Source organism: Strix uralensis, chromosome 4 (genome assembly GCF_047716275.1).
Source record: "Strix uralensis isolate ZFMK-TIS-50842 chromosome 4, bStrUra1, whole genome shotgun sequence".
Classification (NCBI taxonomy): Eukaryota; Metazoa; Chordata; class Aves; order Strigiformes; family Strigidae; genus Strix; species Strix uralensis.
In genome coordinates, this window is record NC_133975.1 from 107002259 (window position 1) to 107026781 (window position 24523).

At 54.1% G+C, this 24523-nt stretch overlaps 1 protein-coding gene across 3 annotated transcripts in view; it reads right to left on the reverse strand.

Annotated features, from left to right (window-relative positions):
* Positions 1-24523, reverse strand: part of LTBP2 (latent transforming growth factor beta binding protein 2) — a 73697-nt gene that overhangs the window by 11829 nt on the left and 37345 nt on the right. For 2 of the 3 annotated variants that reach the window (XM_074868400.1, XM_074868398.1), the window contains exons 7-21: positions 24075-24343; positions 22383-22485; positions 13517-13591; positions 9379-9501; positions 8756-8920; positions 7799-8029; positions 7210-7232; positions 5772-5811; positions 5267-5362; positions 4096-4221; positions 3783-3911; positions 3243-3362; positions 2205-2324; positions 1877-1999; positions 1553-1678 (exon numbers count right to left, since the gene is read on the reverse strand). In XM_074868400.1, the coding sequence (XP_074724501.1) occupies positions 1553-1678; positions 1877-1999; positions 2205-2324; positions 3243-3362; positions 3783-3911; positions 4096-4221; positions 5267-5362; positions 5772-5811; positions 7210-7232; positions 7799-8029; positions 8756-8920; positions 9379-9501; positions 13517-13591; positions 22383-22485; positions 24075-24343 (1869 nt within the window). The remainder of the gene's footprint in view (positions 1-1552; positions 1679-1876; positions 2000-2204; positions 2325-3242; positions 3363-3782; positions 3912-4095; positions 4222-5266; positions 5363-5771; positions 5812-7209; positions 7233-7798; positions 8030-8755; positions 8921-9378; positions 9502-13516; positions 13592-22382; positions 22486-24074; positions 24344-24523) is intronic. The other variant, XM_074868399.1, reaches the window with a different exon arrangement.

Here is a 24523-nt window from a genome sequence, read left to right on the forward strand (position 1 = left end):
TGAGAGATGCCAGCAGACTGCTGTTGCCCCCAGGCCCATGAGGTAGGGGGAAGCACTGAAGGATGCTGCTAATCAGAAGGATGGGCTGGTGTGCAGGCAGCAGAAGACATGCTCTACTCTTCTCCCCTGTCAGGAGCTAAAGCCCTCAGACTGGCAGCTCCTAAAGGCATGGCAGGGACCTTCTCTTCCCCTTCGAAGAGCACTGGGCAGCCACAGGCATAAACAAGCATCACTCCCTACTGCCTCAAGTCATTCCCAGCTGTTCAGTCTCATAGGGTTGCAAGTAGCAATATTCTTGAATCCTTCTGGAGGTGAACCATAGCCTAGTTTATTTATCACAAAACTATCATAAAACCCTTATCATTTTTCAAATATGAAACCTAGATCCACAGACAAGGCCACCAGCCAAGGCAGGGAAGAACGTGCCATCCTGCCATCAGGTCATTGTGACCCAAACAGTATCAAACCCTGATAAGGTGCCCTCGTGACATGGCTGGGGCAAGGTGGCTGAGAAGGGGCTCACGTGGAGTTTTGGGAAAGGGGGAGGGCAGATGGAAGGGATCAAACCATGAGCCCAAAAATCAGATGGAAAATAAACTCATTTCACACTGGCTTTCTCATACACCAAAACAGAGGAGAATAGAGGGAGGAAAGCCTCCCTCTCCTCCCCCATTGGAGGCCCCCATGCAGGGGGGGGTGTCTTCTGAGAGTCACATCAAAGGCAAGATTTTCTGTTTGCCAGCTATGTGCAGGCTGCAGAGCTCTGCAGTGCTCCAGAGAGAAATTCACAGCACATGGCCAATCTTTAAACAAATACCTTTGCCAGCTCTGCCTTCTCCCTTCCCTTGCCCCAAACAGGGAATTTGCATCAAGCCATCTCAAGCCCAGACATTCCCTGGGGGCAGCCACCAGGGAGGAAGTTTCCCTGCCTGTGCTGGGGCAGTCAGGCTGTAAGGCTGGGATGGAATGCTCTCATGTCTTAGCAATGCAACCAACATAGATCAACGCTAGTATTAACCCTCTGCCATGCATACCAGGGACAGCAGAGCCCTTGAACTAAGCCTTCCCTTTTAAACATGTCCATGTTACATTAGGGGCTGGGCAAAAGTGATGAAACCTGGGCGCCCACAGTCTCTCCACTGGCTGTGGACCCAAGGTTTCTCCCTCTGTTGAGAATGTACATTTTGGTCACGTGCTCCCAGGCATACAGTTCTGAATTGAACAACTGTATGTGGTTCTCTGCCCATGTTTCCAGGCCTCCTGTACTCTTCTGGCCTTTGTCAGCATCCCCCAGGTCATCATTAGTCCAAGAGTCTCATCAATGAGTCCTTCCCCCCCATCCCTTTCCTGCGTGAGGAAGATCACCTTCCTGCTGCTCTAGGTGACATCTGCTTGCAGCCTTTCACACTCTCTGCTGATCAAACAGCTAAAGAGTTGGAGAGAGATCTTGAGGCTAAAGAAGCCCTCAGGCACCACTTATAACCCAGCTATGGCAATGTCTCTTCCCTCATTCCCTCCAGCACCTGCTCTTCTGTCCCTGGGAAAGGGATACCTTCACATGTGCTGCCATCTCTGGAAACAGTGTAGCCAGCGTCACAAGCCATGCAGGAGTAGGAGCCCTCCGTGTTGAGGCAGAGTCCAGAGGGACAGGGAGCCTGGGCTGTGCACTCATTGATGTCTGCATAAGCACACAAGAGAGAGCGGGATGAGTGGGAGGGATGTGATATAACTATGACCAGGGGCAGATGTGTTGAGAGAACCAGACAACGTGTTGGCCAGGACTCAGGTAGAGCCAAGTGCTCAGGAAGAGCCTAGGGAAACCTCTGGACTGGGTGCATGAGACTTCAGAGGGTCTGGACCCACGGCACCCTGGTACCTTGGCAGCTCTTCCCATCAGGTGCCACCTCATAGCCCCGGTAGCAGGAACAGCGGAAGGAGCCATCCAGGTTGACACACCGTCCGTGAGCACAAGTCCCCTCCACAAGGCACTCGTCCACGTCTGCATGACACAACAGAGGACAACATTGCATGGGAGGGTGCTCAGAGCTGTCCCCACCACCCAAGCCATGAGGGTGCTGTGCCCTGGCCACACAGGCTGGCTGCCTATGGAAAAAGGGTGATGCCTGTGCCCCTGCTCCTTTTGAGGCTTGCAGGGAGAATTTCCACAGGGGGGCGAAGGTGCTGCCCAGAGACGAGCTCCTCACCAATACATCTCCCGTTTCTGGGCCGGTAGCCATCCCCACAGCTGACACACTTGTAGGATCCCAGGGTATTGACACACTTCCCGCTGCGGCAAGGGCTGGGTTCCACACACTCGTTGACATCTGCCAAGAAACACACTCCCTTCAGGCTCCCAAAGGCAAACAGCGTAGCCTTCTCCAGGATGTCCTGCTGGATCCTCAGAGTCCCCCTCGGGGGGACAGTGATGTCCAAGAGGAGATAAAACAAGATTGCAAGGCTTGGGCAACACTTCTTATAGTCCCACTTATCACTCAGGATCCTACACCCATACCTGAGGGCTGACATAATCCAGCAATGAAACTCACTGCCACAGGATGTTGCCAAGGTCGGGAATGTGCATGGGCAGAGAAAGGGATCAGAGAACATCTGTGCAGGGCTGTTTCATCAGGGACTTTCGTAACTATGATTAGGATGTAGCCTCCAGCTGAGGAAGTCCTTAAGGCAAGTGCTTTCTGGAGGCTGTGTGGGGAGGAGCAGCATTCTGTGCATGGCCTGTTGCCCGTACGGCCTCCTAAAATAGTCTCCCACTCTCTGTTGGAGATGAGCTACTGAGAAAGGGGGATCTTTGATCAGGCACATCATATGTGCACAAAGTCAAATGCTCTGAAGGGCCCAGGTCATGCCATGTGAGTGGGATGCTGTGGGGACAGGTGGCCTGAGTCTCTGCAGCCTGCTCTCCCTGCAGTCCACTTGCCAGCACAAGGGTCTGGTGACAGAGTCAAGGTGGCATGAAAATGGATGAGCATCTCCTCCCAGAATGGGAAGCTGGCATGGGGGATCTCCCTGGGGAGGTAGAAGAGGATCATGGAAGAAGTCCCCTCCCTCTGCCCAGGAAAGCTTGTCCCTCCTGCAGGCAGTCTCCCTGGGGAGGGCACAGGGCAGACAAACATTGTGGGGTCCTTTCTCCCTTCCAGGAGGAGACACGAAGCAGTGAGGAAAGGTGTTCAGTCCTGCACAGGGTGGGTTGGAGGCACAGGGGAACAGGGAGCAGCAAGCTTCACCTTCACACTGTCCTCTGGGGCCCATGGCAAAGCCCTCCTTGCACTCGCAGAGGTAGGAGCCAGGAGTGTTGATGCATCGCTGTCCTCGGCAGGTAGAGGGCTGCTCACATTCATCTCGATCTGGCAACAGACAGGGAGACAGCCTGAAGTCTTCTCCCTCCAGCTTGAAGAAAGCTGGGTGCAGGCAATGACCTGCTGCACCTGCAGCAGGCTCTGCCCAGGGGACCGGTGCCGGGGCTCTCCTCCATCCCCATCTGTCCTAGCACCCCTCTTGCCATGAGGCAGTGATCAGGGCTGGCATCACAGGTGCCTGCCCAGACCATCATGAGCAAAGTCCGGTCCCTGACCAAGCAGGAGAGGGTGATCCCTGTGGATCAGGCTGTCTGTGGGCAGGACTGTGGGGAGGGAGGGTGTGCAAGTGTGCATGTGTGTGTGCAGGTGTGTGCAGGTGTGTGGGCACATGCATGAGACCGTGTGAGGGCAGGAGACTGGGGAGATCCTGGGGAGGTGGCAGCCCTGTGCCAGGAGAACACCACTTACCCTCACAGCTCTGCTTGCCCTCCGAGACAGCCAGGGTGTACCCAGAGTAGCAGAGGCACAAATAGGAGCCCACGCTGTTGATGCAGTGACCTTTTGCAGCACAAGGATCTTTCAGGCATTCATCTTCATCTGTGCTCAGGCAAGGAAGGAAGACAGGCAGTCACCACCCGCAGCTGCCTGCCAGTCCCCTGCCAGCCCCGCAGTGCGGCGGGTGGGCAGGGGCTCAGCAGAGTTGCCAGAAAACCTTCCTCCAGGAGCCTGAAGGACCAAACGGTCTGTCATAGCCCAGCAGGCAGAGGAGGTGCCAACCTACCGATGCAGCGCAGGCGGCTGGGGTCCAATGTGTAGCCGGGGTGGCACAAGCAGCTGTATCCCTCTGGGGTGAGCACACAAGCGCCAGCTCCGCAGGAGAGAGGTGAAGAGGCACAGCTGCCAATCCCTGGGAGGAGAGAGCACAGGACTGCAGGCAGCACTGAAAGGGTGCATGGAGTCCAGTGCCTGCCTTGTGCCCCCAGCACCATACCCGCACACTGGGAGGCTGCTTTTTCCCTTCTTAGAGAGTGATACTGAGCCTGCTCCTCCACATCTTCAGGCAGCCTGAACCCGTAGAGCTGCAGGGAGGACACGGCACAACCCACCACCTCCTCTGGCCCAACCCCAGCTGGGATGGGGTCCCCTGATCTGCTCACCTGTGCCCCAGCCCCACAAAAAGGTGGTGAGGAAACCTGCCAGCCCCATGCCTTGGAGGAGGGCTGGAAGCAGAGCCTGGCACTTGTCAGTGGGCTCCTTTGGGGGTGACAGCAGGGCTCCCCACCCTGACCCCACAGCCCTGCTAAGTGGGGTGAAGGCAGCAGTGGCGGGGCAGGGGGGCATGGCACACCCCTGGGCACTGAGCCATCCGGGAGGGGGCCAGCCCAACCCCAAACAAAAGTCTATTGAAGGAAGACGCATTCCTCAGCAAGGTGCCTCCGCCAGGCCTGCTCCCCAAGGTGCTCCAGCCCCCGGCGGAGGGCAGGGGCTGCGCTCCAAGACACTTAAGCAACCCTGGAACAACAGCGCCCTTGTTTCCGGTGCAGTAAACAAGCCGCCCCGGGAGCCACATGCCTCCCCTTGCGCTCCCCCTTCCCGATGAGTCAGCTCACACCGCGGGGGGAACAGGGCCAAAGCCACTGGCGCGGGCGCGTGATCCCCTTCACCCGGCAGCCACTGCTGCACCGGGCAAGTGAGCTGCAGGCGGGGAAGGATGCAGAAAGCCAAACAGTTTGCTCCCTGTAGGGGATTGCTCTCGTGCCTTCCCATGGCCAGGCAGCTTTCCCTGGCTGGTAGCAGACCAAAGTGGTAGGGAAGGGACTTTTCTTTGGGAAGTCAAGGGGGGCATGTGGGAAGACAAGCAGGCTAGGGAAGGGAGAGAGCCCCTGGGCATAATTTCCCCATAGTGCCAGGCAGTGAGAGGAGAGAAATCTCTGAGAGTGATGGACACGCACCCAAGCCCTGTGCTGGCATCTGTGTTGGAGCAACAGCATCCCAGGTGGTGGTGGGGCCAGGCTGGGGAGGACTGTGCCAGGACTCCTCTTCCTCTGCTGCGGAAGAAGAAGAGAGGTGAGGTCCAGCCACCGATCCCAGGCAGAGGTGCCCACCCAAGGTTTACCCATGCTGGGTGTCCCTGCATCCACAGCCCCGAGAGAGCCCTTGGGAAGGGGCCACAGGGTGGCTGCAGCAACCCTATCAACTTGTTCTTTAACACAGCCTCCTCCACCTCGCTGGAGATCCACCACCTCCTTGCATCTCTACAGCCTCACATCAGCCACCCCGGTATGGTGGGGGTCCCCTGAGCCGCCCCACAGCCAGCCCAGCCAGGAGCCTGTCCTGTCCAGCACTGGGGGCTGCTGTGCAGAGGAGGCAGCTCCCAGCATCCCCGCTCTCCTCCCTCCTCGCTGCCCCGTCCTCTTCCTCACAACTGCCCTGCCCTCCTGCCAGCCAGGCACTCACCTCTGTGTGTGGGGAGCTCTGCGGTGGCATCAGCAGTGCCCTGAGGGACAGAAACATAGGACTGCCTCTATCCATGAGCATGTAGCTGGGATGCAGCATTCCTAAGACATTTTCCCACCCACCTCCTGGCTCCTCTTGCTCCCCAAGACACTGTCCTGGGAGGAGAAGCTGACATGGATGGATGCAGCTGGCAGGGCCTCTCTGTCCTGAGCATATCGTCCTGAGCAAAGCACAGCTCCTGGCCATGCCCAGGGGGCTGCCCACAGAGAAGCCATGCCAGCACGCCGTGCAGGTGAGACCCAGGGCACTGGTATCGGGCATCCGGACACGGTAAATACTGACACTGTCACCGGTAGCTCTGAAAGGCTGAGGACAGCCACTTCTTTGACCTGCCTCAAGAATGCTACCTACTAGAAGGGTGCTTGGTGCTAGACGCTCTTTCTCAGCATCCCCTCCTGGCAAACCCATGGCTGAAAAGGAGATGTTGGAGCACAACCTGAGTCTGCTCCGAAGACCTTTGTGCAATGGATGAAGAAAACAGGTGGCTGAGAAACACAAGACCCAGACTAGCTCTGCTTCAAATTTGGAAGCTTTGGTTCAAATTTCTTCCCTGTCTTGAGATTTCTCATGTGTCCTTGAGCAAGTCACTTCACATCTATAAAGCAGTGATGATGGCAGCGCTGTCCCCTCTCTCAGAGGGGCTGCAAGTACATTCTGCGGGCTGGGCTACTATAGCAAGGGGACACAGAGATGCTCATGAGAGATACAGCCCAAACTCTATTCACAGCAGGGGTCAAGAGACACGCATTTTTCAAGTGAGACTCATAATAAAGAAACCCAACCCCAGGAGAGTCGGGCAGAGAATCAGTCCCCAGGCTGCTCCCATCAGAAAGGGTGAATTCACACAGCAGTGTGGAAGACCACCACCCCAGCTGCTCCAGTGGAGTTTCTGCTGCACCCACACCAGCATGTGGAGACCTGCCTATGAGCTGGGCTTGAACATGACACTGGGCTCTGTGCTGCCCTTCAGTCCTACAGTCAGGCCAGGCTGACAGCAGGGAGTGAGTGCCCACACCTCAGTCAGCTCTGGCCTCAGCCTGGGCTGCTACGCCAGCCCCAGCAAATGCCAGCTGGAGTCAATGCTGACCATGAACTAGTGCATCAGAGCCCTCGGCTCCTGTTGATTTGAGCTAATGGCCTCTTTCTTAGCAAGGGCTGAGCGGGCACATGGCACAGTGCCTTCAGCCATGACAACTCACTCAGGGTGATAGGGTTTGCAGTTCGTATGCTGTTCCCTCTGGCAGCAGCTACTTGCTCTCTTTAGTGCTCTCCCTGACCACATTTCACACCTCCCTGTCATCTACTTGTTATACAAATAGATTTACAAATATTTGCTGCCACAGATGCACCCAGAGGTAGCAAGACAAACCTTACTCACCTGAACAGCAGGAGAAACTTCACCTGGAAAGTGAAATAATGCATGGTGAATAGAGACAAAGCAGGCAGGCACCCTCCTCAAACCCTGGCTGCCCTAACTTCACTCCAGCTCTAAGACACTGCCACTCAGTTCCTCACACTTCTCCACAAGAGCTTGTTCTCAAAGCCAACACACCCGGACTTCTCTCCTGGCACTGTGCAGATCCCAGGAGCTTCCTCTCCAGCAGGTGCTGGCACAAGGAATTGGTCATACTTCCCTCCAGCTGGGCTGGACAAAAGTCCAGGGAGTGCCAGGGCTGCCACGCAGACCTGAGGTCCCAGCGGAGGCAGCCTGGCCAGCCAGCACCAGCTGCAAAGATGTGGTCGCAGGAGCCTGAAACACTCAACCTCCTCTCCAAAGGCTTGAAGATGTGGTGTCTCATGCCCCAGGAACATTAGTAGGGCTGAAGAACACCTTGCATATTCATACAGATGTAGAAAGCCCTTATCAGCTATAAGTCCATTCATGGAGGCATGGCAGGACCTGGGAATTTGCCCACCCTTGCTAGGGGCCCAGATGGCACAACTTTAAACAGTAGATACCACACTACCCTCTCCTGCTGAGGTGCCAGGGTGGGGGAATGCCTCCAGTGCGCTCCCACGGAGGCTGTCCTGCAGTTGCTGTCTCCTCGCTGCCCAGTCCAACGTCCAGTTGCTGCTCTCTCCTTGCTCTTCCAAGCTGAGGGGCAGCTCTTCTGCCTCTGCCTTCCTCATTGACAGGCGGATATCAGAGCTGGAGTAGGTGTAGCCATGTCCTGCTGGGCAAATCTCCTTGAAGGCTTCTGCAAGGAAAATCAAATCAAAGCTTTAGAGGACAGAGGTTGGAAGGAAGAGGCTGGTGCAGGGATCACCTGGCTTACTGCACCCAGATGTGATGGTGGGACAAGTGGAAGAAAGAAGTGAAGACGGACAGGCATGTATGTGAATGCAGGTAGCAGTTTCTCCTATCCTATAATTTTCTGGAGATTTCTAAGGGTTAAATCCTTATAGATTTAACATCTGGGCTGCAGTGGGTGGATGCCTTGCACAGAAGGGCAGGGTGGGTTTCTAACAGACTCTGGCTGGTACTCCCAGACACTAAAAGCTAAATCCCTCCACTGGGTCAGTACTGCTAGGAAGGGATCATCCATAGGAAGGTCCAGCCTGAGCAAGGGAGCAGATAAAAGTGAACCCCTGGTACCTTCACACTGAGTGCTTTGCACATCTCTCAAGATGCTCTGCACAAATCACCTGAAGACTTTTTCCAGCCCTGAGAATTTTGGTGCTTTCCCTTCCACCCTACCCCATGCTGAGATATGCCAAACTCATCCTCACCTGACTTTCATCCCAGCAGAAGACGTACAAGAGACAAAAGGGCTGTCAAGCAAAGCCAGACACAGGCATGGCTGTGCTCTCCCTCTGGTACAGAGTGGTTTCCCATCAGGGACTTCTGTGTCTCCCTAGTATTATCCAGGTCTGCTTTCTGGGCTGCTGTACCCATCTCATAGGCCAGCATTTGCACGTCTCACCTGAGCCAGGCACAGGGCACTCCTCGCAGTTCTTCCCCCAGCCCTTGCCGACGCGGCTGCAGCAGCAGATCTGCTGGGTGATGCGGTGGGAGAGGGGGAAGGAGCATACGCCTCCAGCTGCTGAGCGGTAACACAGTCCCTGCTCCATCGACACCGCTTTGTCCGCTGAAACACAGTGGAAGGGTCAGTGCCAGAGGTCAAGCTCTACACTCTCCAAAGAGAGAATGGGGGACACTCAGTCTCTCCCCTTCGGGCCTTTCTCTGCCCGTGACTCCCAGCATTTCCTAAGGGCTGCCCCAGAACACCCACCGGCTTTCAGCCATCGGGCCATCCCCCCAGCAGCACCAGCCCCAAGGAAATCCAGCTCCTGTGGGAGCGCTGTGTCCTCTGCTGCCGCACCGCAGGCACATCCCCTCCAGGCTCCACAGGGGCCATGCGATGTCCATGGAGAAGAACAGTGCATGAAGGGGACCCGAGGCATGGGGACCCATCCTGCACACAAGTGCAGGACAGTGTAACTCAACCGCACTTGCAAGAGACACAAAGCATGCTGCAGCCTCCACTCAGCTGTGGGGTCCTGCTCAGGCCCCTTCCCAAGCTGAGGGGTTCCCTGGAGCACTTACAGATGCAATGGCTACGGGATGGGTCCAGCATGGTGCCAGGCTTGCAGGTGCAGCGGAAGCTGCCGCGGGTGTTCACACACTCGGCATCTTTGCACAGGCCCTTCATCAAGCACTCATTGATATCTGTGGATAGGAGAGAGCCTGGTGAGATGTGAGAAAGCTGAGGGTGAATTGAACCCCTTACCTAGTGTCTCCCATTCAGGTGCTGTGGACCAAGGGGTTCTCAGTCAGGCTGGCGTCCGAGGCAGCCTCTGCACCGAGCAGCATGGTGAGGACCAACGTGGAGACAGCAGTCCCACATCTGCGGCACAGAGCTTGCTCGCTGCAGCTGCAGGGATGGCTCATGAGTGACTGCTCTGCTTTGTGGTCCCCGTGGAAAACAGATGTGTCCCCTACAGTGAGCCACTCCAGTAGGGTAACTCTTATGGTCATCACGCTTGTTGCTTGCAAGTCTGGACTGGTGAGTCCTGTCGTTTCACCTGATCCCTGGTCCTGCTCATATGGACCCATCATCCACAGAGAATCCTTGCTGAGAAACTCTGCCAGCATGCAGGGAGGGCAGTGACTGATCCCCTCCAGAGGCAGAGAGATGGTGGGACAGGCTGTGGTTCACTGCTGTAGTGTCTTCTATGATCAGGTTGTGCAAGCGGGAAGGCGCCAAGCTTGAGTCCTGCTTCAAGCTCTTCCTCTGCCCCTGCCTCAGCACGCATCAAATGCAGTCTTTGGGAAGGGAGCTGGGCTTATCCTAGGGAAACACCGACAGGCTCACCCATTTGGCCTGCAGTAAAGCCTTTCCTACAGCACCACATAGGAATGTATGAGCTAAGCTGGAGAAGTCAGGGATTGGTAAAAGGTGCATAAGGGGGAGCTGAAGACAGCTTTCATGGTGGAGAGTGAGGAGGAAGCCCTCCTCATGGACTGATGTAGCTTTATATCTTCACAAAAGCGCTTGTCCCAGAAAAGTCAGCATGCTGATGAAATGTGCTGTGTCAGGAGGCACAAGCAGTGCAGGAAGAGCTGGATGTGAGCACAGAGCGGCAGGAGTGGAATGAACCTCAGCACCACCCTGGGACAAATCACAGGAACATATACTACAAGCTAATAGGTGGGAGCAGGCAGTGAGAGGGACCTGGGCACACTTGCTGCTCACAGGACAGCTGCAAGCTGCCAAGACCAAGATATGCCAACGTGATGCTAGGCAGCATCATGCCAAACACTTTCCAAAGACAGAGGGGAGTCCCAATGCCAGTGTACAAGGTCCTGGTGAGACTTCAGGTGCTCTGAGAACATCCAGTGGTCCTCTAGAGACTGTCTCAATGTGGAAGGGGTGCAGAGACGGGCTGCGAGGACACTTGGAAGAATGGAGATAGTGGAAGAACCTGACTGAGAGCAGCTAGGCTCAGGAACAGTTTTCCCAGCACTACCTTATTCCTCAGAGCTGAAGCATCACTGCTTGGTGGAAATGGGGGTGTCACACAGCTGGCTATGACAGCAGCAGTTCAGATGTAATGACCTGAGAGGTCCTCCCTGGTCCTGTGCTCTTAAACTCCCCCGTTCACCCCACTGGCTGTTCCATACATGGTTGAGACACACAGTGGCCATCAAGACCAGGCCATGATGTTCAGTCAATTGGAGATACAAACGCTACAGGGATGTGCAGCATGCCAGGGAAGAGTAGGATTTCGCTGCACAATGTAATGGTTTCCTGCTCTGTACCAAGCACAGGCCAGAGTTTATGAGACCAACCAGTGGCCAGACCCCAAACGTGCTGGGAACCCTACTCAGAGAAGAGGCTTGGTCTCTCCGGAGGAGCCTCGGGGCTCATCCCTGTCACTCTCCGGCACAGTCAGAGCACTGTGTCATTCCAACACACCAACTGGATGAAGTGTTTGGCCTCCACATAAGCAAAGGGATTGAAGGAATTAGAGTAATGAGAGCACAAAACAAACAAGCACCAAGGGCTGAGCTTTACGAGCTTAATTTAAAACAGGGCCTCATCCGGGCCTCAGTCCAACCCCCTCCATTCCACTGGCAGCAGAGGACCCACCCGCACTGGAAATCCCCACAGGGAACAGAAGCAGGCAGGCGCGCTCGGGGCCATGCACTCCTACCCCCTGCAGCATGTCAGGGATGGGGCTAGCCCACAAGAAGAGGCCTCAGGGACCACAAACCAATATCCTTATGCTGTCTCAGCTGCTTCTTTCCAACCCACACAAGCTTGCTGGTGCTCCTCAGAAACAGCCACGCTGGGTCAGGCAGCTTGTGGTGGAAAGGTACAGGCTGGTTTATCCTGGTGGTTGGTGAGCAGAAAGGACCTGAGTCGGCAACAGACACCAAGCATATATGGACACCATGGATATACAGACACCAAGGTGCCAGTGTGTGTCCTGTGCAGTGACTGCTGCACACACACACACCTCCCTACCACCAAGCCTCCAAGACAATCTTTGCCTCATGTCTAGCAACCACATTATCCCTTTCAGTGCCATTCTTCCTCATGGTCCAGCAGCACCAAGAGGTTCCCTGGCTGGGTCTGCCAGGCCCTCTCAACTCAAGACTCACTGCAGCCTTGTTCCTGCTCAATGGGATGCAGCAAGGAAAGGAAATGAGATCTTGCAGAGATGAGCCATTTGTTCATCTGCTGGAATGCACCAGAGACAACCCTTTCTGTCTATACAGAACAGAGGAAAGTGGGCTTCTGCTGGGGCCCTCCTCCAGTCACTCATCTGTTTTGACAACAGCCTGCAAAGCCAGAGCTCAGCTCCTTCCCAGGTCAGCTTCTCTCCTACAGCCAATGGTCTCAGGAACCACCAGCCCTCACCCAGCCCCTTGGTAACCCTGCTCCCTGGGCCAGCAAGAGAAGGCCCCATGTAGTCTCTCCCACAGTCTATCAGCCAAATTGCTCACTCTGGACCCTCAAGTGAGGTGCTGGGCTTCCTGATACATGTCCCACTGCAACAGCAGAGATGGGAAAAGCACCTCAAGGCAACAAGAGTGTCTGCAGAACAGTACTTCTCTGGCCCAGCTTACGAAGGAGCACACAGAGGCAGAAATCTCTGGTTCAGGGTTTTTGATGTGCAAAACATCTTCCTAGCCAACTCCACATTGCCATCTCCCTCTGCTCCTCTGAAACTCTCCCTGCTCCAGAGGGAATGCAAATCCAGAGCAGGCGCTGCAGGTCTCTGCTCACTGACATGAGTCCCTCCAGCTGCTCTGCTCCTCTGACTCCTACTCAGTGTCTCCTGGTAGCTCCTCATACCCATAGCACTGTCTGTGGCCACATAAGGGATGAGATCTGAGCACCAAAGAGAATAGAAGCCCTTGCGTTGTTGAAAGTTTTCCCCCAGGACAATGTGGGGAGGCTGAATCATTAATTAAGTAAGCATGGTGGAAAGTCCCAGCTAAAAGAGATGAGTCATTTGATTGCCAGCCCTGGGTTTGCATGGCCAGGGCCCAGGCTCCCTGCTGCATCTTCAAGAAGACACCTCTCAGCTTATCATGAATCATGAGAAGGGAACCATAAAATTCAGAGCACGGAAAAACACAAGCAACTGTGGGTCCAAGAGATGCCAAATAAACATGAACTGGAGAGAAAAGAGGAGAGATGGCGCCTTCCTCATATGGAGCTGAGGGACCGCGGGAGTGAGAAATGGATAGACCCCAGCAGCGTGGGGTAGGCAGGACAGCCTGACAGCAGGGACAAGTGACACGCTCAGAACAGAAGGATTTGCTTCTATGGCACTCTCCTACTTGTAAATGAACAACTGAACAAGCTGGCAACCTTCCCATATGTTTTCAGGCAACACAATTTCTGTTGCTTCAGACTATGGGAGAAGTGTTTTTACACTCACACTTAGCAGAGCAGCAACATAGGTCCTTGCTGGGCCAGTAGGACTTAACAGGTGTGTTCTCTTGTGCTGGCCCAACTATGCACTGACCATGCGTACCAGCTGAGTCATGTAGTCCAGTGTTACCCAGTTTTCTTTCATTCTTGATGAAAGCACAGAGATTTTTATAAGTCACAGTCTTTGCAGATCTGTACCAGGGAGTTAGATAATTGTATTTTACTTGTGTAGGTAATTACAACTCTGACAGTGGATGTGGGAAGGAGAGAGACATATGAAAGCAGCATCCTTACCTTGGCAGTGACTTCGGTTCAGCCTCTTGTATCCCTGGGGACACTCCACCTGCCCATTCTCAATCACAGGGTGTGCTGGGAAGAAAACAAACAGTGTGGGACATCAGCAGTAAAGCCAGCTGCCAGTGTCCTACCTTCTCTCTGTCCTCCTTGCAGAGGGGAAAGAATCCCTAGGTCCGCCTTGGGTGGGCCTCTGGTGACTCCCAGGGCAGAGGGAAAGGAGGGAACAGCCACATTTCCCAAGCAGCGTCTTCTGCTGCTTGGCAGGTGCCAACCTGGTGACCCAGAGGTGCTGCCTGTGCTTCATATGTACCACTGTGTCACCTCAACTCCTCCCAGGCCAGCTTGGATAGCCAGGTGGCACATGACAAGGGAAATGAGAGTGAAAGGAATAACAGAGTCCTTGACAAGATGATGAAATAACAGCCCAGGGCCTGTTTATTACATTTTCCCCTTTTACTGCATGTGACTTCCTGCCCCGATCACTCTCATCAAAGAAAATTTCAAATTGCTGCTTAAAATGGTTTTGTGGGTTTCAAAATGGCCTATAACCTGCACAATTAAATCTCTCCAAATATTTTAAGGGCAAGTAAAATACGGCCCATAAATTCCAAGGAGGTCAAATTTAGGCACCGTATTTTGGAACAAGGGAAAGGGAATCCAGGAGGTGACGGGTTGGGAAGTGAGTAAGCACAGGGTGGGGTAGGAAGAAGGATGCGTTTGTTAAGGATGGGATTTTCCTAGGGTGGGGTTTCTTTTTAATTTTCTGGACTGTATGCTTGGAAACAAGAAGTGCTTGTAACAGCTAAGTGACTGTCCAGCCGTATTCCCACCACTTGAATTCCTCCTGCCTGGCATCAGTAGCTTACACCCTGGTGTCATATGTGGAAAGCCCTCCACGGCAATAGCCATATCAAGGATCTGGCAGATTTCTTAACACATTGCAGCTTTTGAGAACTAGGGACAAATTGACCATTGTTGTGGCAGGAGATGGTCGGAAAGAGCCTGCAAAGGTTAAGAACACAAACAACATGCTGGGAGCAGAGAACAGGTGTGTTCTTAACTCTGTACTGGACACTTTGACCCTACAATGCAGTTTAAAACCATTCTAGGACACTTCTTGAGTCAGGATATTCCTAGGATAAAGGTGCTTGGGAAATAAAAGATGGGAGAACAAGTCATTCAGTAGCATGTATGAGGAAGGGGAATAGAAAGCCTGGTTTCCCCAGGTATATTAAATGAAGCTACAAGGTTTTTCGGGTGCAGAGAGATCCTCAGGGGCTGGACGAATGACTAAGACAAAAATCTATTCACCACCTTCAACAGGTCAGTCACGAATTGCAAGCAGGAAGTGCTTACAAATCCCTGTCTGTTAGGGGTGAGGGGGTTGCTAGTGATACGGGGAATCAATGGATACATTTCCAATCTTCTGGGAAGGGAAAAACAAACTCTGGCTCATGGACTCCAGGCTCAGCACCCCAGTGGGACTCCAGTTCCTCCTACACCGCAGCCTGTGGGCTTGGGGCTGCTGTCAGGCATTAACTGTGCTTGGAAGCATCTGTCAGCCTCAGCATGATGTGATAACAGATGCTCAAATGAAGCAGCATCGTTATGTGCGAGCCCTCCAACGGGGAGCCAAGCATGCCGGAGATCAAACAGCGATGACATGTGTCAGAGCCCCACTCCCTCTGAAAAGCCTTTGCAGGGAAACAGATCCTCCAGCATCCCTCTGCCAGATGCTGCTGGGGAGAGGGCAAGGCAGAAAATACCAGTGACGGGGAGTGAGCATGCAGGTCTTGTGCCACCTCAGCAGTTGTATGACTCCAGTCTGCAGAAACCTGTAGTTCATTACTGCAGCAAATCACTTGTGAGGCTGCAGACAAACATCTTAATTTTGCAAAGAAACCTGTGTTCCCTGGAAAGAATAACTGTAATGTAATGTGAGCAGATCTCTCTGTACCAAGGGGAACCAAGACAGTTTCTGAAGTACTGGATGGAGGCTGCTCTCTTTCTGCCAGGACCTGGCCACAAGGGAAGACAACATGTGTCTGCAGGAGGATGTAAGCTATTAATTCTCAGCTTTGTACTTGGTTACTCGAGCAGAGGACCATTTCCTTCCATGAGCTCTGATGTTGCCAAACTACAGCAGAGATGGCCAAAAACCCCTGAAAAACCAGCCTCGGACACCTGAATTTCCTTCAAAGGCGATCAGCATCCACCCCTCTCCCATGCAGCTGGTAGCAGTGGGAGACTGGCTTTGGAGGCTACTCTGGAACCCAGCAAAGGGAAAAAGCTGATCTGATGATCAGAGAGGGCAGAAATCTGTCAGCATCCACAGCTGGAGGGGTCCCAGCCTCCTGTGTCTGTCTGTCTGTCTGTCTACACTCTCTCCAGGAAAGGGGTTCTCCCAGAGCCTGAGGCTGGAGATGGAGCAGCTGAGCTGCATCTGTCAGGCAGAGGGATTTCAGGCTTGCTGAGGGCAGGAGCTCTGACTCCTGAATCAAGGGTGTGATTTCAGAGCCTCACCTCCTCAGCCTCGTGGGCACTGTGCCAAAGCAATGTGCTCACCAGGTACCTGTACACCAGGACTCCCTCTCGGCTCTCGTCATTGCTCCCTCCAGCCCTGCTTCATCCCACTGCCTGGCGCTGCTTTCTCCAAGCTCTGCAGGCACCAGGCATCTCCAGAGGGGCCAGGCTCACACAAGGGAGCATACATGCAATAAGCTCACAGACCCAGAAAGGAGGTGAGTGCAAAGCAGCCAACAGCCCAGGACTCCCACCGGCACCTTTGTCCCCAGCTAGAATAATACTCGAGCAGAGTAGGATAAGAAGGGAAATGAACGCATGGAAATCGGGCAGAGGGATTTTGCAGCCTAGCAAGGTGATCTTTAAGCAGCTAGGCTAGTTTCCCATCACTTCCCAGGAGAAGAAGCTTTATCCAAGGGCCCTGGCTCCCCAAACACTGTCTGAAGATGGGATGAAGAAGCTCAGGCTGATGGTGAAGTGGAAAGAAACCACTTCTAGTGGTGGTAGCCACAAGGGCCTGAGTGAGATGAGGTTTGTAGGGTGAGATAATACATTGCATTGGGCCAGCTGATATCACTCTGTTAAAAGGGGAAGAGGCAAGCCTGAGGTCAGATGAGAAGTGAGGAAATACTTGGCTGCTGAAAGCTAGCCCATTTCTTTCAACTCTTTCCATTTATCATACAAAAGGCGTTATCTCTCTGAGAAACCTTGCCTTGCTGAACTCCTTTGCCACCTTCAGGACTCACAGACATTTCTGGAGACCCTGAATCAGCTCCACAGAAGAACCCCTGCCCTGGATGGGCCCCAGGCATCTCCCCATGCCCACAGTAGGCACAGAGCATGCAGTCGGGGGGGGTGGCTGTGGTGCGTCTGCTTGCCCTGGGTCTTCCAGCATGTGGGAGATGAAGAGAGCCAGAGTGCATGGTCTTGTGGCATCTGGAGTGTTGGAGGTGGTGGGCCCAGTCAAATCTCAGCCTGGTTTAGTGTGAAGCAGAGAAGATCAGCCTCCACTGCAGAGAGGACCTCAGCTGCTGAACTCATTGGCAGGAGAGCAGAGCAGCTCAGACCCCACAGCAGCCTCCAGAGAGACGATGTATTGGAGATGCCAGACCAAGAAGTAGGCAGGGCTGTGGCTGTGGGGATAAGCTGAGTTCCCAGGCAGAATGGACAAGAGGGAAAGGACACAAATCCTTCAGTCCAGATCTGTCATGACTGCTCTTCTCTACTCTGGGTGGTCTGTGGTAGGCAGGCTCCAGCAAGACTTTCTATAATGCCCCAACAAAGGCTACAGTAAGCAGGGATGGGGAGGGCATGCACCAGTGTTGATGTGCGATACAAAACTAAGCCCTCTGCTCTACTCATGGTCAATAAAGATCTTTAAGGTGAAAAAGATGCTTGAATGAAAAAGACTCTGGTAATTACTGTTGGCCTTTGAAGTTGTTTCAACAGAGAGAACCTCATTCTGCTCCCACAGTGGCTTCCAGCTGGGACAAGATACCTCCATACCTAAAAAACCCCACTATTGCAACACTGTGCTGCTGTGTGCCAAGACCATGATGCTGCATATGAATGATGGGCAAAGCAAGCACTCTGCAGAACACAGCAGTCCTGAAAATGCCGCACTTCCCCAGGTTAAGAATTGCTCTCTGTGGTACTGCCACAACCTTGCAGAGGTTTCAGCTTCTTTCCCCACATCCAGGCCTTCTTTACTGTCCTGGACAGACTCCCTGCGGCACATGGTGTAGCAGTGGCAGAACCAGCCCCCTCTGTAGCCTCCTTCCCAGATTTTCAGGGTTTTTTTCCTGTATACTCCCCAATCTGACTGCAACATGAGCAGACCAGGGGGTTGATTTTCAAGGGGCTTCCTATGGCTGTTTCAATGCCTGCAGGCACAGCACAGAGTAGAGCGTGGCTTGCGGAGCTGCTCGGCGTTTCTGATGACGACGGCTTCATGGGTGAGCTGCCACCCCTCTCACAGTGGGAGGTCTGTTTGGGGAGTGCTGCGGACGCCAAGCCAGACATTACAAGATCCAACTTTCCAGTGAAATTCAGACTTTTCTCTAGGACAAAAAACTTGAAAAAACATGGGGAGTGGGAATAAAAACAAAACAATAGCCTTCAAAGACTTGTTTCTTAATGCAGTTAAAACCCATAGGCAGGAGGAGAAAAAGCAGCCCAGGAACATCTGCAGGGAGCACAAGCAGTGGGTGCGCAGCCCAGCCTATGCTCTGGCTGACTGCAGCCTGAAATAAGAGACAGAGGGCACTGAAAAAACCAGGACCTGGAAGACACAGGTTTACTGCTGCACCCAGGAAGTCCCTCAAACAAACAGCAAGGTGAGACTTGTAGCTCCTGGGCAGTACCATACACAGTATAGGTTTCTCCTGGAGCACTGCTGGTCGCAAAGGTGTGTGGTCTCAGGGACAGGAAGGAGGTGGAAGAGGAGGGCTATGACCCCCTCTGGGCAGAACTCTCTACTACCAGTCTCCTTTATCCGCACGTGCCTGAGGGGGGCCAAGGCTTCAGGGAAACCGGTGTTCAAACCCACACCCATCCTGAGGTCTGTGTCAACATGCAACTTGGGTCTTGTTCGTTTTAGTTTCCACAGACCATCACTTGACCTTGTTCCAGCATGTTCTTCTCCAGAGATCACTGTATACCCCAAAACAGAATATGGTCTGGCAGGTAAGCAGGAGTAGCTTGCCCAGCAGTGTGCCTACTACCAGCTCCACATCCTGAGCTTACCAGGGGACAGGACATTGCTTCAGAGCAGCTTCCTCACCAGCACTGCTCAAATACCCTGTCGGTCCTTGGGCTTCCTCCCAGCTGCATCCAAGAATCTCTGCTTCAGCTGCTTCCTCAGCCTCCAATTCCCTTTTCCCACTATCAGTCTTCTCCAGGTTTTACCTTCCAGCTCCCATATGCTCCTACCTCTCTGTTCTAGCCTCTCAATGTGTGCTCCACTGCCTCCTCCAAGTACTAAAAATGCAGGAGGGTCATTGGATGTCTCCATCTGATTTATCCTATCTTGCAGGGCAGCACATTTCATCCAGTCATCTCCAGCTGGAGCTGAAGGACCACAGCTGCACGACAGCATGCAGGTGTCCTGACACTCTCCAGGGCCCTGTGTCTGGCTCATGTCTTTCTTTCATGGGTCAGGTGAAAGCCTGTGACCCAACAGCACACAGAGCAAGCTCTTGGCTCTCCCCCTTATCCCAGGGCTGACTCTGACATATCCTGGGGGTCCCATCTTCAGCTCTCACTTACATGAGCAACAGCAAACTCCCAGCAACTTCTACTATAGCCTGCTTGAATCCCCATCACTGTGTCCACTTCTCTGAAGGGGCCTAATAATATACACCAACCCAGGAGCAAACCAGACAGCCAAAAGCCTGAGCAGAGCCTAAGGAAACCTCTGAGACTAATGTAACCACCCCTACCTTAATTCTGAACTCAGCTTTTAACATGGTCTCCTTAGGAGGCAGACAAAGCATTGAAGTGCCTTGGCTTTTCTGATGCTGGGCAAAACACAAAAAATAGCAAGTATTGGTCATGGCAGGTTCACTCAGTCAGTTGCCTGCCTCCAATTCTTCTTCTTCTCTGATGTCTTTCCGCACACAAACACGTACCAAACATGAAAGCTGCAGTCGAGGGAGACATCCGGACGTATCCAGACTCTACTAACAATCAGTGTCTCGGGCAGACAGTCAATCCAAACAAGTTCTCCATTTGTCTAGCTCTTGCCTGGCTGCATTTCTGTACATTTGTAAGTGTTTACACTGAACTAGCTTCTGCCATTTCTGTCTCTGGTTGCTGGAATTAAATTCCCAGAGCTGTCAAGTCTGCTCTCGTGCACGCGTCCCTGGGACACACAAGTGCAAGGAGAAGTTCTCTCTGAAGACCACAGTGCCAAGAAGAAAGTTGGAAACATCCACGGGACATGTTATCACTGTGCACGAGATACCAGGTCACTGAACTACAGCCCAGTGATTTTGAGTGAGCACAACGTTGGCCAGCAAGGCCAGGAGACAGAAGGAATGTGAGTGTGGGATGTGGTCTACAAGCAGGAACGATGCAGAGCGATGCCTTCACACTGGACAGGCATGGACCTGGGAGCCTTGGCAGAGGAGGCACAGAGCAATGAGAGGTCACAGTGCTTGGTGGCTCCATTAGAGCAGTAAGATCATGGAGAAAGGACTGCTTCTCTGGCTCCATCCTCAGGTGAGATCTCTCATATGTGAAGAAAAGCATGCCAGCCACCTGGGCTTCTCACTCCAGAACAGCCAGGGTCTCTTAGGCTGCCTCCATTGAGTCGCCTTACAGCTCCCTTCACCTGAACTGTGTGGCCTCCTGCATGTGGGGCTGGTTATAGGACAGTCAAAGGTAGCCAAAGGAGGAAGATACTTGCACATAATTAAAGAGGATGAAAACAGCCCCTTCAACTAGCCCGAATTCCTTGTGGCAGAGGAAGAAGGAAAACCCACGGGGATCATTTTTCTTATCTCCATGGAATTAATCTGAAAAAAAGCCAGACAAGCATCTGTCCACTCAATGAAGACCAGAAGTGACAACCTCCCTTGAGTTTCAGCTGCTGCTGGGATACAGGGCACGTGCTGAGCTGGCAGCTAGGAGGCACTTTGTAAGTGCATGTGCTCTACTGGCTGGCTGACTGCAAGGAGCACATGGAGGTATTTCATGCCTGTTTTCATGTCTTGGAAGCCTGTGATTAGAGACACATTTTGAAGCCTGAAGATTTAAGTCCAGCAGAGCAAATCACTGCTGCAGCTCTGTCCGCTGAGCGATACCCAGCATCCTGGCACAGAGAAAGAGAAAGGAGGTGCAGAGTTTTTGCAGCCATCTGCATCCTAACCAAAGTGTTAAGTGGTCCCCCTGCTTCCTAATGGGGGGATCACAGAGAGACAGGGTGAGAAATGGGGAGACTGCTGTGGGATAGGGAGGAGAAAGCCCTGACTGGGGATGCAAAGGACTGGCACAAAGAGGAGGGGGTTGAGGCTTGTGTGGGGCATTTCCTTCTTTGTGCTGAACCTGGAGACCCTATGGTCACCCCCATACCGTATGTGCCCAGGGCTCCCTTGGGGCTGGCACACAGAGGAGGGCAGGCAAGCAGCAGCATGGCCTCGGCCACAGCAGAGCCATGCCGAGTGGGAGGATGACAGCAGACAGAGCTCCCCAGATCTGCACTGGGTTCCAGCATGCTGACAACCTTGTCTGTGATTGCAAGGAATTTGGCTCCAGCCAGCCCTACCCCTGGCTAAGGAGAAACCAAATTGAAGGAAGACAACGAGACACAAACAGCTCTTGGGAGCATGCGTGCAAGCCAAGCGGGACATTCTGTGGGCAGAGCTAGAAGGCACCAACACCACACCTGCTTGCACAAAACCTGCCACCTTGGACACCTCCACTCTCCTCAGGGATCAGCCTCCTGGAGCATGGAATCTGTTTACTTTAGTCCTTCAATCCAGTGAAGGCATGTGAATGAGCAGCCAGGCAGTGATGAAAGGGGGCAGGCAGGCAGGCAGGGGAGATGTGAGCAGCTCCCTGCCTGCATTGCATTGGACGTGCACCTTGCCCTGCACCAAACCTGGTCAGCAGCGGCTGCTGGAGCCACTGTGCCTGTGGGGCTGCCTTCCCCCCAGCCAGGAGTCCTTCAGCATGGCCTCTCCACCACCACACGGGATGGGGCCACAGCACGAGGGGCCGTGCCCATCATGGAGCACCCCAAGCGAAGCAGCAGAGGAATCCCCATCTCTCACTGGATCAGTCCATCCGGCTCCCAAGCACAGCAGAAATGGAGCTGGACGTCCGTGCCCCTGGAACGGACCCCGGGTGCACTCCTGCCAATTGTTTGATGTAGTGTTATTTCCAGAGCCCCTGCCAAGCCCGTGTCGGGCCCAGAGCAAGCCCGTAACTCTATAGGGCCGAGTCTGCAGCCTCCTCCACTGATCTAGGACTACACCTCCTAAAACCACGGCTGTTCTTTTCCCATTTCTTCCTCTGATTGAGGCTAGCACAGCAGGAACTGCCAGCCACACCAGGGTTTTGCAGGGGCGGTTTAAGGAGAAAGTGCTGAGCCTGGGGCCAGCACCCAAACCAGTGTGCTGCTCCCTGGTGTGCGGGCTGGGGCAGCAGCTGGCATGGCCCTGCACCCTGCCTCGGACATGCTGCCCATCCCCAAGTGCCTTGGGCAAAGGAAAGCAACACAGCAGGGGACCTGTGGCTCTGCTCCGTGCCTCCTTGGCTGCATGAGACAGCCTGATCATTTTTGTTTGCCAAGGGTGCAGGTTGTCCGTCGTGCCATCTGGGCAGCCGCAATACTCACCTGGCCGGGGAGGGCAGGCCAGGCACCGGTCCGTACCCCAGAAGAGCCCCACGCTGCCGCAGCAGTCCTCCAGCTTGGTCAGCCCTGGCAGGGGGTTGGTGCACTGCAGAGAGAGGACCAGAGGATCAGGCACCTGTGGGACAGGGAGGGGACACACACCCATCCACTGCGGCTGCCTGGTGTGGCAGTGGCAGAGCCAGCATGAGGGACAATGGTTTGGGGTCAGAGGTTGGCACGGCCCTCCCGGCACAGCTCCCCACCAGGACACAGTGGGACTAGGGATGCGGTTTAAGACAGTAAACAGTTGTGTAGACAGAAAAACATGAGACTCCCTTGACTGCACCCCTCAGAGGGGAAGGGGACACCAAAGAGAACAGGAGATGAACCAGAGATGATATCACCCAGCAAAGCCCTGGGATCAGCCCGTGCCTGGCTGATTAGCCAGCGAAATGGGTGCACCACTCCAGCCCAGCGGGGAGCTTGCGGTCAGGCACTTTCCTCTGCTTAATGAGTCTCTCCTTCCCCCCCCTCGCCCCACCGGCAAGGCCCTCTGGATTACAGGCTTCCCCATTAGAGCGGAGCCGCCACGGCCCACAGGCCGGAGCTGGCCCCCATCCAGGCGCGCATGGCCGCCTGCCCAGCACACTCGCATACCGATCGGCTCGGCTGCAGCCGAGTGGGGAGAGGCAAGCACTCCTCGCCAGGCTCCTTGCCCTCTCCCGGGCACGGCATCACCCCAGCCGAGTGGGTGAGGTGCAAGCATAAGGGTACCCCCTGCCACCCCCTTGCCCCACCCAGAGGATTTCCCGCAGCCTCTCTGGGCATCCATGAGCATCTCCATGCGTCATCATCTGCTCCCAGGGTCAGAAAGCTGCTGTTTCCCCACAGAGGAGCCAGGCTTTTCCAACCCCATGGTCTGATCTCATTTATTTTTGCCCTAGGAATGGCTGAGAATGTACCCCACTAGAAATCACTTGGATGGGAGTGACTGAAGGACAGGATGGGAACTAGAAGCAGTGCCCCATAAAGGGCTGGGGAGCAGTGAGGTGTGGGCGGAGTCCCTGGCTGCCCAGCCGGGGGGTCTTGCTGAGCGCGAGTTGCTCTGGGGGGGCTCACAGGTGTTCCTGTGGGTGCCAAAAACCTCCAATGCTTTTCCAGTGACGCAAGAGAAACATATGGGGAAAGACAAAATAAGAAATTACAGTGACTGTGGGACAGGGGTGAGAAAGCCCCTCACGTGCATTTGCTTCCCAAGCCCCGACTGAGCTGCCCAGGAAGGCGTCGTTCCATGGAAATCAGACTTTCATTTATCGTCTGAGAGGGAAAGGAATTTTCCTATGTTTTATACGTTTCCTACAATAATCGCAGAGCGTGGCTGTAAATGTTGCTATAAATAGGGCACCCTTTTTAAATGAGACTGTATGTGAAAGCCATCAAGTCTGGGCTGTGCTGCCCCAGGGCACAGCCTGGTCAGAGCAAGGCAGTGAGGTCTCCCTGTTGGGCCAAAGTGAGGAATTTTCTTCCCAAGTACTAACACAGTGCTGCCTCTGCCCACAGCACCTGGGTGATGCCCACGCTGATGCTGAACAGGTTTACACAATGAAAGGCCACCCTCTCTGCCCCATAAGCCAACATACCCATACCCTAGAGCAAGAAACATATCTACACATGCTCCAATGCTTGACCCCTTACCTGCCCATGGAGAGCCTCCTGAAAGCACCTCCCCAGCAGCCCCACGGCTCTCTGTTGCTGCTGGCTGCTCTCTGTGGCAATGCTGTTACCGTTCCCGTGGGCATAGGTGTACCAGGGCACAGCGGCCAGCTGAGGCACCAGGACCGCTTCCACGCTGTTCTCCTCCGACACCTCTGCATCACCCCGCACCCTGGCCACCTGGTGAATCTGCACGGTGGCTTCTGGAGGGTGGTTGATGTGGACATTCACCAGGGAAGGGTTTAGGGAAGCTAGAAGATGAGTTTATACCACAGTTGTGAAAATCTGGCAACAATTTGACACCTGAAGAGCATCTTGTCATCAACAAAGTCACAAGGTAGGAGAGGTAGATTGACCCCACCAGAAAATCTAGAGGAAGATTGCATCTAAGAGAAAATACTTCTCTGACCCACAACCAGCACAAACCTACC